The sequence below is a fragment of the Notothenia rossii genome (genome assembly GCF_949606895.1).
Source record: "Notothenia rossii genome assembly, chromosome: 6".
NCBI lineage: Eukaryota > Metazoa > Chordata > Actinopteri > Perciformes > Nototheniidae > Notothenia > Notothenia rossii.
Window position 1 is genome coordinate 61,076,427 of NC_136909.1, and position 15,172 is coordinate 61,091,598.

Genomic DNA, 15,172 nt, shown 5'->3' on the forward strand with positions numbered 1-15,172 from the left:
AGTAAATGCAAATGTGTTTTCCTCAATGCAAAAAGGCTATTGAACAAAATCCAGATAATATAAGGAATGTCAAAGAGAGGTTTAGAATCTACAGGCCTATACAACGGACCTCCCCTCAAGTTTAAACAGATAAACAAAACATTTGAATATCTAAGCTATTAATATTCAATAACCTTTCAGTGTGTTGGTTGACTAAGACCTTGAGTTTCAGCAAAACCAGTTTCTAGAAAAGGATAATGTCTGTGCAAGTATTGTAAATCATGTTTAATGCTGATATTTCTTGTTGTTGATTTTTACAATTTTTATTTTTATTGATTCACAATTCACAATACTGAATCGTCAATGCAGTGCAGGTAAATGAACTGTAATGTTCCTCTACTATGCACAAAAATGAAACCCATTATGATCATTCAGTATCTGTTCCTGTCAAGGGAAAATTATTTGGTTTCCTTGGCCACTCAGGAAAATACAGTAGCAAACTCAGTCTCCCTGTAGGCCTGAGGATAAGAACACTGAGTTCCTGAATCTGAGATAGACATCAGCAAAGCAAGTGTAGACATACGAGTTAGACCACCCCATTTCTCACGATGAACACTATTGCTGAGTGCTATCGTGCTATCTTACACAACACGTTTGCTGCATCTTCACAGCTGAATGAATCCTTAAAGTATCTGTAAACACGGCACGCAGATGTTACAGAAATTAGTTTTGAAATAGATGCCTCATGCACACAAGAAGATTGTGCTCCACAATGTCAACACTTTTCCATGTTTTTAATTTGTATACCTGGTTTCAGGTGTAATCAATGCAAGTTGTCATATCAGAAGATAGCTCATAGTAAAAATGTTTTTGAATATTAATATCCTGGTTGAAAAGGGCTAATGCCACAATGATAGAAACAAGTAACTACTCATTCTAATTATTAACGTATATACAAATGTTTGGTTAATGTTCCGCAATGTCTCTACATTGCGGAACATTTGTAATGTACCTAACCCTGACCCATCATAGCCATGCCTTATTTTACCCTGAATCTTGGCCCATGTGTTGTTTGACTGAGGGGTCAATTCAATTCCGTGGTTAGAAAATTTGGCCAGATGTTGGGTATGGGTGGATAAAAAGACAGTGTTGACAATATCTCCTTATCTTCTGGCTTTGACCCGATGGGTAGCAAGGCTACGGCTGGATGTGCCTGCCTTATCGACTCATCTACGTCTGCAGGGCCAACCCTGAACTGCTGGGCAAGTTTTTTTATTTATTTTTTATTTACACTACCATGACACCGGGTTTCAGGACGGCTTTTTGTTCCCTGTGCAGGCAAAATGCAGGCTGTGGGCTAAGGAACAATACTGTACTCAGAGCGCAGGTAGGAAACTGCGCGTAGCAATCCTTAGATCATATTATGCAAGGGAACTCCTAGATACCAGTGTCCAAGCAGGTAGGCCTGTCACCGCTCTAAATGCTGGAATAAACAACCATTTACTGTAGAGTGCCTCTGACAAGTGAAATAAACATTCCATTTATATTATTTAACAATAAGTATGAAATGTCCTGAAAGATAAAATCAAAGAAGGATAAATCACAAATATTGATGGAAGGATAGTTCTTTCAAAGCTGGGAAATGCAGTATTCCAGGTGTATTATAAATGATCATACTTATTTGCTTTACAAATTATTTCAGTTTTTCTATATTTTCTCCCTCTATACAAGAAACTCCCGTCTTACTAGGACCCCATCATGCATGATTTGAAAAAAGTACAACAAATAGAAAAATAACAGAGTTGCCACATCTTCGGTTTGGTTTTATTGGCTATGGTAGAAAATATGTCAATCATTACTTTACCACTCTGACTCAATAATCCCCAGTGATATCGGGTCTGTGATACTGACTGCAGGTCCATGGTTTATAAGATAACCTGTGTGCTAAGTAACTGTTTAAAATCCTGGTACACTTTCTGTGTAAGCATACTGCAAGGAAACACTGGTGAGAGGAGTGAATCGTAGTGGTAGGTCTTTGTTTAGCTAATTACTGAATCATGATTCATGAGCGATTATGATACAACGATATTCATTGGTATCGGTGCAACTCATGAATTGAGACTAAAAACATCACTTTTAAACTTGTAAAGTATCTTGCAACAAGTGATGAGTCTCTTCGATTGAAGTTATTATTACCTGTTTTAGTCATTTGTATTATTTAACGCAATACCTGAACTGTTGTAACCCCTGCATTGAACTTTGCTCACTGATTGTTCGCTCGCATGTGGAAATGATAAGGTTAATGAAAGAAATGGCATAATATTCTGAGGCAAATTATCAAAAATAAACTAAATGATCAAACCTTAATGTGTGCACTAATCATTTGATTTATTCATGCTTATTATATTATGCATTTAGAAGGAAAATCAGACTAAAGATACATTATTTTGTAGGTGCAAGCATACATAACAAATTGTGCAGAAGATACAAAACATTTTAATAAGACAGGATATTATTTTGTATTTGTTTACATAAAGGATATGCTGCCAGTATGTTTCAGTATAAAGTATATGAGTGCAAATGCCCTGTGTCGTATTGGAAATGCAGAACGGCGATGAACACAACCTCAAAGGTCAGCACAGTCAGGAAGAAGTGCAAGATCAAAAATGGTCTATCATATTCCAATAGGGATCATATTGTCATACAGTTACTATAGCCCGGGAGGCCTCATAACATAACATAACATAACAGAGAGTCTATTCAGAAAAGCCTTTGCAGTCATTAAGTTCATGGGGAAGAATTCATAATAATGATGAAAGCCGCCCTGTTTCATCAACAAGGACGTGAATGTCATTTGTTCTCTTGACATGTTCAGGGTCTTTGAGTAAGGGGCGGAACATTACATGACAAACAAAACAGACTTGCAAACTCCCCACAGAGAGCTCATGACAAGCAGCAGTGGTGACATAAGTTTAAACGTTGGAAGTAAAAAACGTTGTGATATATATTTTTATACCGTTTTTATGCTGAGGTTTTATCTGCCCTACTTCAAAATAACACGCAAGTAATTTGTGTTTGAAGGCTGACGCACATGACCCGGAACGTTTCTTTTTGTCTTCTGAGTCCACACGGATTGTTTCTAAGGTTACACCAGTGAGTTACCAAGTGCCTCCCTTCTTACCTGTGCAGTAAGGACTCTACTATTGATAATTATGTAGTTTTTTATGAATAACATGTTAATGAAACGTTTTGTTTTGATAAGATAATGCTGAAAGTGAGCATTTGAACGCGTTCTGTAATTTTAACCTTGGCGGGTAACTTTGTTTTGAGTGTTAGCAAATCGACTTTAAGCTACGTTAGCAGCACGAATTCTGTTATTGACAGCTAATAAACACAATAAAGCTTAATTATGAAAGTATACATTTAATACACGTATGCTTAAGACCCAGTCAGACACAATACATTTCTCAGTGTGTCAAGGGTTTGTCGAGCTGTTGTGACTCCGACTTTTGGCTAACAAGCTAGCTGTGTGAAGAGTATGTTGATCCAATCACCTTTAGCTTACTGGCTAACATTCCTAACGCACCGATTAGCCTGTTTCAGACAGTATTCACCCTCTTGTCAATCGTGCATCACGTTCAGTGGTGGAAGGGTTATTTACTGTATGTACTGTACTGAAGTACCTTTTTGGATTACTTGTACTTTAATTAACTATTTCCATTAATTGTGACATAATCTCATAGGTAAATATTGTGCTTTTTTACTATATTTGACAGTTTAAGATACATTTCAGATACAGATGTTGACATTGTAAACATTTTACATAATACATCTCTAAAGATGAAACCAATGGTTTTAGGTACTAAGAGGTTGACTTATTGATTGCATTGCAAACAAAAAAGTTAACAAATAAAATCATAATAGTTAACTTTAATAATTAGTTTAACAAATGTTCATTTGAAATGCTAATTAATGCTGCAATATTCGCAATCATATAATGTTAGTAATGTCACTTTTCACATGTGAGGATTTGCAGTTTTTTTTCCTTTTTTATCTTGGGCGCTTATCTATCACTATTTTATAAAGGCAATATTTGTATAAACTCAATGATTATTCACACCCATACTGGTTATTTCTTCTATAGTGTACTCCTAGAATGTTCCTATTATCAATGCAAAGTGTCTATAATGGTTTATAGAGAATTCATATGTATACTACTGTCTATAGTGTTTATATTATACTTTCTGTTTTTCAACTTTTGTAGAACATTCAACATTATTGCTACAGCTCATACCCGTTAATACTGTTCAAACTGTATACATTAGCTCTATTGTCAGTCTTATTTAAATACCTATATTATACCTTTACATTACACTACAATGTACTGCTTCTCTTGCACCTCTGGTAAGATCCTTACTGCATTTCATTGTCCCAGTACTCTGTACAATGACAATACATTTGAAACTAATCTAATCAATTGCTAAATGAATCTAAAGACAAATCGATTTGGCACTGTAAGCCCCAAATCTTTCAGAATTCCATAATGCAATTTCGTCAAAATGTTTATGAAATCTGTAGCTTAAATGTAGTTGTTTCTGTTTGTCAGCCCTTCAGGATGGCGCAGGCAGACAGCAAGGTGCTGGTCCTGGGAGCTTTAGCCGGAGTGGCAGGCGTCAGTTTGGCCGTGGTGTTGTACCAGGGCTTCAGATCGAGGCGAAGAGCGTCATGTCCGGGGCACTACCTGAACCACACCAACGGACAGGGGACTAGCATGATGCTGGTGGACGGTCCAGGTCTGCCCAGGGGTCAAGCCGAGGTGCTGGAGCGCCTCGAGGCCCTGATCCAGTGCGTGTCCGAGCTGAAGGACGAGATGAAGTCGCTGAAGAACGCTCTGCCGAAGCTGCCCAACCAAGTCAGGGAGGAGCTGATGGGACGCGAGGAGGCCCATCGAGCAAGCACCCTCCAGAGGACCACGCCCACACGGAGGAAAAGAGCTGCAGCATCCATCGCCGGGGCTGCAGCCGGGGGGCGGAGCTCAGAGGAAGCAGAGAGTGAGGGAGGGTGAGTACTTTAAAGGTGTTGATTCTGTCAATTGGTCAAAACTCACTTTCGCTTAAACAGATTCTGTGTTAGTGTTTGTTTCAATGAGTCTTTCCTCTGATCAAGTCACAAACGTGCACAGAAAAAGCAGCAATTCCTCACTATAGAGTTATGAAGGAATGAGTCCTAAAACCTGGAAATGAGAAAGTATTTTACTACTTTCGGTTCCCTCGACTTGTAGTAAAGTGTTTTTTTGTACCTCTTTTTGTATAGATGCCTAAAATAAGATCTGTGGCTAACACAAGCTGAAGAGATTGTAATGTTTTGTTCTACAAATGAGTCAGTAAATACCCCACTGGTGAATGTCTGAAGCTTCCATGTTTCTTAAAGGTCCCATGTCATGGCCATTTCTACTGATCATAATTCCATTGTTGAGGTCTACTAGAATAGATTTACATTCTGCAATTTTCCAAACTCACATTGGTTTCTCATACAGCATCTCTGTATAGTATGTGTATTCACTCTCTGTCCTAAACGGCTTGTTGGAGCTCCTGCCCCCCGTCCCTCCCTGTTAGCCCAGTGGCCGTCTGCGAGACAGCGAGACACAGCGAAACCCAGCCCGAAACACACACACACCCGCAGCCTGGCTGGTATTTTATGTGTGTGCCCAGGCTGAGTTCCGCACTGTCTCGCTGTCTCGCCGACCCCACACCAGTAAGCCAGCTCACAGTGTCCGCCCCTCGCAGCAGCGAGCCTCGCAACGTCCCGCCGAGTATGTGTGTGTGTGAGGAAGTCTGCGGATTGGTCCAAACAAAACGGCTCCGCGGACGTCACTATACCCGAAATACGTCACTATAACCAAGAAGTAAACAATGGACAAAGAGAAATGGACAAAGAGAAATGGACAAAGAGAAATGGACAAAGAGAAATGTCCAACGAGGCGTTCTGGGGCAGCCTAGACAGGTCTTTTCTGTGTTTCTCAGTTTTACTCCCTACAGAGTGTACTTTGAGGGTTTGTGACTCTGCAGACCGTTTACAAGCAGAAAAATCTTCATAACAGACAAGGGGACAGGTAATAACTGGAAAAGCGTGACATGGGACCTTTTAAAAGAAGCGGTTGCTAACAAGCGGTGGCGACTCGGCACAGCCCCACCTAGTGTCAGCAGAAAGTAATGCAAATAATAATTCCCAAAATACGCAAAAAGAATATATGTTCAAATATATTTTAAGATCATGTTTGGTCATCTGATTCATCTGTACATTACTGTTTTAGTCTGCTTTCTTCTGATTAGTGTCCACAGTGTGCCTATTGAGCCGTGTTGAGCGATGGGGGGCAAGCCCCTCTCTCTGCTGTAGAAATGAACGTGTACTGTAAAAACTACACTGCACATGCTCAGAGTATTTTTCTATTCAATGTGTGCAGCAATAAAATAATCACCATAGGGGCACTGTGCTGCCATACCCACCAAACGTCATCTCATAATTCAGAGAGCTGATTGGCTGTAAGTACGTGTGAAGCCCCCTCCCCCCTCTCTCTATCGGAACCATGGATAGCCTACAGCTATTTGTTTACGTGTTTAAAAAAGTACCAGAAGCTTATATATATATATATATACGTCTAAGTTGTTCGTGCCCCACCACTTCTTTACATATAAAAACGCCACTGCTAACAAGTTGTCACACTGAACATTAGCTGCCTTCAGCTGAGCCATGGTGGTGCGCAGATATGCGACTGTGATGTTTTTTGTTTATAGCCTTAAGATTTGTACTAGCAATTTAATAAATGCCTCCAAATTCATATAAGAGGTGGAGATTATCCTGCTGGAAAAAACATCTTGTTTCCTGCTCTACAACTAAATCAATAGTAATCTCATTGCTTTTGTTCGAGGGAGCCCTTACGTTGCTAACTTTTGGTTCGGCGGCCTACAAAAATACACCATCGCTGATTCACTCTGGCACACTTTAATCACATGATGATCCTACATTTGTCAGAAAACCCTGTTCCCAAAATTCTGCTGATTCATCACCCTTGTTGTCCTTCCTACTTGTACACAATCACACACTGTAACATACTTGAATATATATTTTAGCCCTGATTCTGCATGACCTCAGTAAGGAGATCTATTTTCAATAAATGCTTTTATCACAATAGTGCTACCTGATATGGCGATAGATATTGACTTAACAAAGGATACAAACAAATATTTGGAATGATTTCATCTCATTGTGCAAGGCGAACAAATCTTTACGTTACAGCATCACTTTAAAACGAGTGGCAACCTGGTACAAGATCAAATGTTAGTTTGGGGGTGGATGGGGGGGGCCAAGCTTTTAAAATAAATAAATAACCATATCTAAAATGTTCTCTCAAAGAACCTCAAATTGTGTGACAAAATAATAACAAACTTTATGATAAATAGGTTTCAAAAGCTATACAAAATAATATTTCAAGTCACAAGGTAAGAATTTAACAAAGTCAGGTATGTAGGCCGGAATAATAATAATAATCCCGTACCAACAAATAAAATGAAACAGAAAATATACAGATCAAAATGTTTTAAAGATTAAGCAATATGCGTGTGTTGAAGGTAGTTTCGCGTAATTTGGGGGTTGAGAAGTTTGTTGTTTGATTACGCGGAACATTGTAACTTTAAATGTATATTCTCATTACATAACGTGTCATTATAATACTGACATTTGTGTATGGACGTTGATATTAATTATATTATATATATATATATATATATATATATATATATATATATATATATATATATATATATATATATATATATATATATATATATATATATATATATATATATATATATATATATATATATATATATATATATATATATATATATATCTATATGTATTAAGCTTGTAATACTTTCAAGTGCGATCATTACTGAGTTTGTCCAGCAGACTCCACTGTTTACCTTGCTGCTGCTCATGAGGAACAGAACAACAGATGAGCAGACCTTGTTATGCAGGGTTTTAGAAATACAGTAAATAAAATATATGGTATTTATATTTTTTTGATTTTTCTGATTATTAAAACTATATACATTTCTGTCAATATTACAGCTATAACTACAACATATTATCAGGCTCTTATTTATTTCTTAATGTAAATCATTTAAGTATAAACTCAAGATAGGCTGAATATCTCGGAATCCACTTCAGGTTAGTTTCTACTTTAACAATCTCATCCGTTTGCCATGTGAATAGAGCATCTTGTGGCTCCTATTTTCTTTTGACTATTTTTGGGCAACTTTAGCCTTTATTAGAGAAACAGAATTGAAAGGGGAAGAATCACATAAAGCGTCCACAGGCTGAATCTGCTTCTCGTGTTTCTCTACCAGAGGCCTGTACTACGAATCCAGTTCAACAGACCCTGGATATTTTTGAGTTATCTGGCTTAACTTACCCAAAACAAACACGCTCTCGCTAAGCGGTCCTACGACGCTGGTTATCAACTTGGTAATTCAAGCCAGGGTTTCTCTGTCCAGCTGAGTGCACGTTCACATGAAAGGGGCGGGGTTAGCAACATTTGACCAATCACAAACATGGAGAAGCGTACTGAAAGCGCAGCGTCATACTTCCTGAATGAAAAGTCAACTATAATTAAAGTCTAACACACGATCTGACTTTAATTAAATTTGACTCGAGTGTTTTGTCAACTTAATGTGTTGCTTAAAATAATACTTCTGCATACAGTATGTGACACTGTGAGTGTTGGACGGCCAGATACGGCTCAGCTGACTTAGATAAGGAAATATATGATAAATTATGATGTGATATGAATGATAAAGGGACACATCGACGTCTGCACTCACAGTGCGGTGGACTGTACTTAATGTTACTTTGATCCGGTTACTTATGTTGTGGCAGATATTTAATTAAGCTTTCTTAACGCTAATGTTATAATAGTCAGATTGCTCTGAAGATGGGAGGTAATATTCTATTAATGTTCACGTTCACACAGTCAGTTGATTTTTGCCGGCCGTCTTTCCTGCAACGGCAGTTTAAACTGTATTTCCTTTCTCTTGTAATATGACTTGATAGCTTTAAGCTCCGCACACTGAGCTCTGATTGGTCAGCAGGCGGTGCTTTCACTGAGTTGATCTCTTATCCTGGAACCAGCAGGTTAGCCGTTCAGCATAAGTTACCATGGAGATCTAGCCCGATAAGAAGAGAACCAGCGTCGTAGGACCGGAAACCTAGAGTTTACCCTGAAGTTAGTTCGCTAAGCGAAAATCCGGCTTCGTAGTACAGGCCTCTGGTGAGATAAGCGGCGGCTCTAGTTTACCATTTTATCTCGTTTTATAGGGCTAAATGATAGTCCTGATGGTGCCTGAGGTGCTGCAGAGAACAGCAGACTAACAAAGCACCACATGTGCAGTCATCCATCTCCACCTCCATCCTCAGAAAAATGCCTTGAACTCATGCCAACCTCAGATAACATAAACAAAATATGTTTCTTTTGAATGCACTATCATTTCAAATCTCATAAAAACAAATAGCAACAGTTAAATGATGACGATTATGTTTTTTGAAATACTCGATCAAATCAGAGAATGCCTACTTTGGATTCTTTAAAGACATTTTGTACGTAAGTGCTTAACCTGGATTGACCTTTGCTTACGTTTTGTAGGAGGTGAAGCATGTTAAGTGCCAAGGAGAAATGATAACACTGAGAGCTCTTACATACTAACCACACAGATTTCAGATCAGAGCACAGCTCCTCCCTATCTCTGTTACTGTCTCTGCAATGATTCATCAATTGCCTTGGAGCGCATTTCTTACAACTACAACACAAAGTAAGCCAACTAAACATCCATTGCACCCTGGATAATAAATCAGTGTTGCGTTTTACCGTCTGCGTGCTCTAAGAATCACACTCCGTGCAAAGGTTGGAAGGAATGTTTGTTTTCTTTTGGTTTATGGTTTTACCAAGCAGAAGGCAATTATGCAACCACGTGTCCTTGAACATGTCAGTTGAGAAAGATAAAATACATTTATGTCCAACAAAGTTAGACTAATTACAATATTTCTGTTCATAATTTCAACAAATGATTCCCGGTTAGGGATTTACAGCCTGAATAGATGGGTCAGCAAATGCCACAAGTGCGCAACCAGATGCCATCGCTGTGATGACAGAGCTCTGCGTTTCATAGGTGTACTGCTGATCTAGCACTAGGGAAAAATAGTCAGTCTCTAAACGTGTGGAGTTTTTGGCGCGCTCAAGTCTGCCGTTGTGGATTCACATAAACCTATTTTTCAGGATGTGACCAGTGCGCTACGACTGTACTGATGTAACTCTGTGGCAGCCTGCTGTTGTTTTAAGCCGATTTAATAAAGTAGCCCTTGGTCTATGAAGAGAACTGGATACATTGTTGGAGAAGGGGCCTAGTTTATTACTATGAATGTTGCCCAGTTGCGCATGAAACCAAAAATGTCCTGATTGTTGTTACAAAATGACCCTTATCATAAGGAGATCTGTGCCCATAAAGCCCCCAGGAACAGTGCCGACTGTTGAAATAAACGTTCCTAGTGGACAATTGGTGGTACTACACTCACATTCCAGTACGAACAGTTTCGTTAATTAGACCCTCCAGAAAAACGCGATTCTGCGATCGCAGAATTTACCGCATAATCAGCCAAATGGCGCAGATTTCTAAAAGGCCGCATATTTATCAAAAGGCCGCATAATCCCCGCATTTTTCCACACAAAGTTGAGAAAGAAAAAAGTTAACTCGTCTTGACGTGACGTCATCAACTCGCGCATCACAGAATGTAAACAACACTGTATAGAGTCAACGTGTGGAGCTCACACGATAGAGAAAACACCAAGATGAAAAAATCTAATCCATCTCATTTACCGACGAACATTTCTACTAAAGACCGGGCAAAAAGTGGGGGGAAACTATTCTGCACCCCGTGCAACTGTGTGTTGGAGCATAAGAGAAAATCGACGGTGACGACCCACTTTGATTCATTCAAACATTCGAAAATGCTTTCTGCTGCTGCGGACAAGAAAGCCAAACAACTCACGTTCACGAGGCATCAACCTCCAAAACCCTTTCGAGGGCTACAAGAAACAAGGTGAGTAGCCTAAAAGATTGAAGCTGCAGATAACGAACAAGTAAATGAAAACAGAATGAGGCGGAGAAGTGTGTGTGTGTGTGTGTGTGTGTGTGTGTGTGTGTGTGTGTGTGTGTGTGTGTGTGTGTGTGTGTGTGTGTGTGTGTGTGTGTGTGTGTGTGTGTGTGTGTGTGTGTGTGTGTGTGTGTGTGTGTGTGTGTGTGTGTGTGTGTGTGTGTGTGTGTGTGTGTGTGTGTGTGTGTGTGTGTGATTAAAATAGCCCAATTGCTTTTACAATAAATAAACATTGAATGTGTTTAATTGAATAGTAAAGGGGTTTAACGTTTGTGGCAGGTTGTGTGTGAGAGAGAATAAATAAGACAGCCCAATATTTAAAAAAAAATCGATACTTTTTCCCGCATATTTAGCATATTTCGCAACTTTCCGCATATTTCGCAACTTCCCGCAGTTTCACCGCATACAATCACATAAAACCCCGCATGTTTAATCGCATAATCAAGGATTTTAGCCCGCATAATCAAGGAATTTAGCCCGCATAATCAAGGATTTTAGCCCGCATAATCAAGGATTTTTGTCCGCGTTTTTCTGGAGGGTCTAGTTAATGCACTAAAAACCGAATCCACGTTTTCTTCTCCCATTCCACTTATTTTGAGTGAGCCGAAAACTTTTAGGACCAAATTATTTAAGTAAGAGCTAATCAAATATTCAAACTGGGAAGTTGATTTAGCTATACAAAAAATCTGCTGCAAGGCTTTTTGTTGGTCGGCAAAAGTAGACTCATTTTGTAATAGTCCGTGACTGCATGTGCTTCGACACGTGACCCGGAAACCCCCTCAGACTTCATTCAGAGCGAAGCCTGGTCATTAAGTGAATTTTGTCAGGCAGGAAATCCAAAGTGTGGGATCTTTCTGAGTGAGTAAAGGACGAGCCCCACAAAGTGACATGCAAACTCTGCAGGCAACAAGTCGCCTCCACCTCCACGTCATCGGGGCGTAGCTTCCCGAATGCCGAGTTTAGTTATTCCCGGCAACGTTTGTTCCTTTCTCATAATCTGATGATATGATAAAGCATAATTCTGACCTCTAATTTTTGCCGATGGGTATTTGTTGGTGTTTCCTGTGCAGTATTAATGAGTTTTATATTCAGATATGATTTATAGAAACTACAACTAAATGCCCGTGAGTGTCCTTGCTCCTTGTTCTGACACACATTAAGAATCCTTATCGTAACTTCTGCTTTTTATACCGCTGACTACTCATGCGCTTTCTATGTGTAACAGTGAATTCATATTTCAAAGGTTAATTATTATAGTTGTATTTCATGTGGAGCACAGTGTACCATGCTGTTATAGTACCGTGAACAGGCAGGTAACAACACCACCAACATTTGCAGATTATTTCATGATGGATAAACATAAGCACTTCATTGGCTAAAGGAGCAGAAGTGTAGGACTGCCCTCTAGCAGAAGTGTTTCACAGCCTTTGAGTGACAGTCGTCGGGCGCTTCAAACCCTCTTAATTACAGCCAGAGTTATTACGCTTTAAAAGAAATCACATCACGCACACACCTTCCATAATTAAAGAGCCTTTGCTGCCGCTCTGTTATTTGCATGAGCATAGGGTGTGGGGGTTTCTGGGTTAGGTGGAGTGAAGAAATTCCAGCCCCTAAGGGAATGTGTAGCATCCCCCCCTAGAGGAGCCAGTTCCACCTCTAATCCTCAAGGGGGCTCTTCATGTCTGTTTGGCTGGCTTGGATATGTTTTTGACCACAGTAACTCCAAGAGCTGCAAGGCTAAAGGTTGTGTAATATTTGAAATGTAAAGACTTAGGAATACATTCAAGCTTAGCATGCATTTATAGCTTGGTGTCAAATGTGAGTTAAACATCGGCTAAACATTGTGCTGTTCAAAAGTTAAAACGCTGTAATGATAATAACAATCAGAAACTGATGGGAGTACATTAAAGAAACTATTAAAATATTTTATTTATTTTATTTTATGTTATAGTTAACGTAAAACTTCATAATTGCTGATTTTGCAAGGGTTATACCAGAATAATAAGGGATATACCAGAATAATATAAAGTATAATAAACTCACTGTGATAATGAATAATCAATCAATGTAAAACAACACTCAGTGAACACTTAACTTACAATAACTAGGAAATGCATTGTAACAGTGATTATATTTCATAACAAAAGAACAACAGATTATGAATATTTATGAGTTTATAACTATAATTCTACAGTGGTAAAGCATATTATAATGCACTATAAGTATGTTTATATTTATTATAAACATATACAATTTTTACAAATGTTGTTGTCTATTTGTATAGTAATCATTTAAGAAACATTACAAGATTTAATTTTGTCTGGATGTTTGCAGAGATTTTTTTTAAGTGCGGGCAGTTTTGCCAATTTGTCTGATAAGAGCGTGTAGCTCCAACTTCATCATTCTGTGGAAATGCTCAGAACAAGTAGTGCTCGATCGTGTCAAAATGACAGAGTAGAGTGGTCGTCGATGAAAACAGGGAACGTGTAGACTCAGCCACTGGAAGGTAGAAGGCTTCAGCTGTTTATTCCGTTCACTCCTCATGTGTCACAACAGCTTCCTCAAAGCTACCTCTGTGCAGGTAAGGAGAACCATCCATCACCCTGTCTGTGCTCCAAGCTGTCAGAGGCCTCATCTCACACTGTCTTGTAGGAACTTGTATTTCCTTGAACAGATCCCGCTGAGTTTATTCACACCACGTCTCTGTAGCTTAAGGATGTTACCACTTGTTTTTTCCTTCTCCAAAAAATAAATAGCATTATGACATTGGTTAGTTGTTGATTTAAGCAAAAGTTTCTTTTAGTGATTGGCAAGCCTGATCAACACACGCAGAAATGTTAAGAAAGAGAAAAGGCAGCTCATTGTCTGCTTTGTGATTAAAAGCTTTAGCCTGACTTCCCTGTGACGTCGTGGTACGTGTTGCTCTGCAGCTGCCGTATCCGACACGTTCACGTCTATATCCTCAGATTCATGCTCTTATGAAAGCCTTTTAGCCAAACAAATGCATTTATTGAATTGCATTCGGTGTGTACACACAGAGCAGGCACGTTCAGCTGTCTGACGAGTCCCACAGCTAACATGGCTAACACGTCTCTGACCTGCGTCTGCCCACCCACATATCCCGAGTATGTGAAATACTTTACTCATAGTGATAATCCATCACAGAACTATCAACCAACTATGCAGTCCTTTCAGACCTATTGAGTACAAACTAAATCCTCTCAAACTTTCCTATCATTAATATGATTAATTATTCGAATTAAGTTTATCACTTAAAACTACAAATAAAATGAAAATGTACTATAACCCTAAGCCTAACCTGAGTGGATGGTTGTCACCAAGATGACTCGTAAGAATCCAAAGTCTTGCAGAAATGATCTTCTTGCATGTTCTTAGGACAGGGTGACTTCAAGTTTCCCTCAGCAACATGATAACAAATCTAAATATGACCAGTGATCACAATCACTGTTTGTTGTAATGATTATTCAAATTTAAAAAAAGTATTCTATCCATCAGTAATCGGTTCAGTCTATTCTTGTTTTCTGGCCAAGAATTCTTGTATTGGTTGATTGTCACTGCTCTCAGAGCATCATTTTCAGCTACAGCAAACAGGTGCATGTGAAATATTAAATATGTATTACTCCTTTCCTTTAATTAATTCTCTGAATGAGTTAATGTCCTCCTGCCTCCTGTACCCATGTCAATCGAAATGACAAGCCAAACGTCATTTGTAAACAGTTGGGTAAATACCCTGTTTTTCTTGCTCCTGCTATTTTAGGAACAAAGTGTTGCAACATCCTAATAACACTTCTATTTATGGCAACTGGGTAGAATTGAAACTATTGTGTCATGTAAATGAATGACAGTTGGCAGCTGATCAGTGGGAAAGTACATCTAAAGAGTCAGTCCCTGCCCATCCTTTTAGGGGGGCAGGGGCGTAGGGAGCAGAGAATAGGTAGCTAGACTCTCTCCAGTCAGGCAGTCATTG

At 39.0% G+C, this 15,172-nt stretch overlaps 1 protein-coding gene across 8 annotated transcripts in view; it reads left to right on the top strand.

Annotated features, from left to right (window-relative positions):
• Nucleotides 1-15,172, top strand: part of rmdn2 (regulator of microtubule dynamics 2) — a 38,103-nt gene that overhangs the window by 12,195 nt on the left and 10,736 nt on the right. The window contains exons 1-2 of one of the 8 annotated variants that reach the window (XM_079691010.1): nt 1,139-1,241; nt 4,586-5,040. In XM_079691010.1, the coding sequence (XP_079547136.1) occupies nt 1,164-1,241; nt 4,586-5,040 (533 nt within the window). In that variant the 5' untranslated portion in view covers nt 1,139-1,163. Of the gene's footprint in view, nt 1-1,138; nt 1,242-1,308; nt 1,367-1,865; nt 2,007-2,847; nt 3,168-3,700; nt 3,723-4,585; nt 5,041-15,172 lie in introns of those variants that run through there. The other 7 variants (XM_079691015.1, XM_079691013.1, XM_079691017.1 and 4 more) reach the window with 7 other exon arrangements.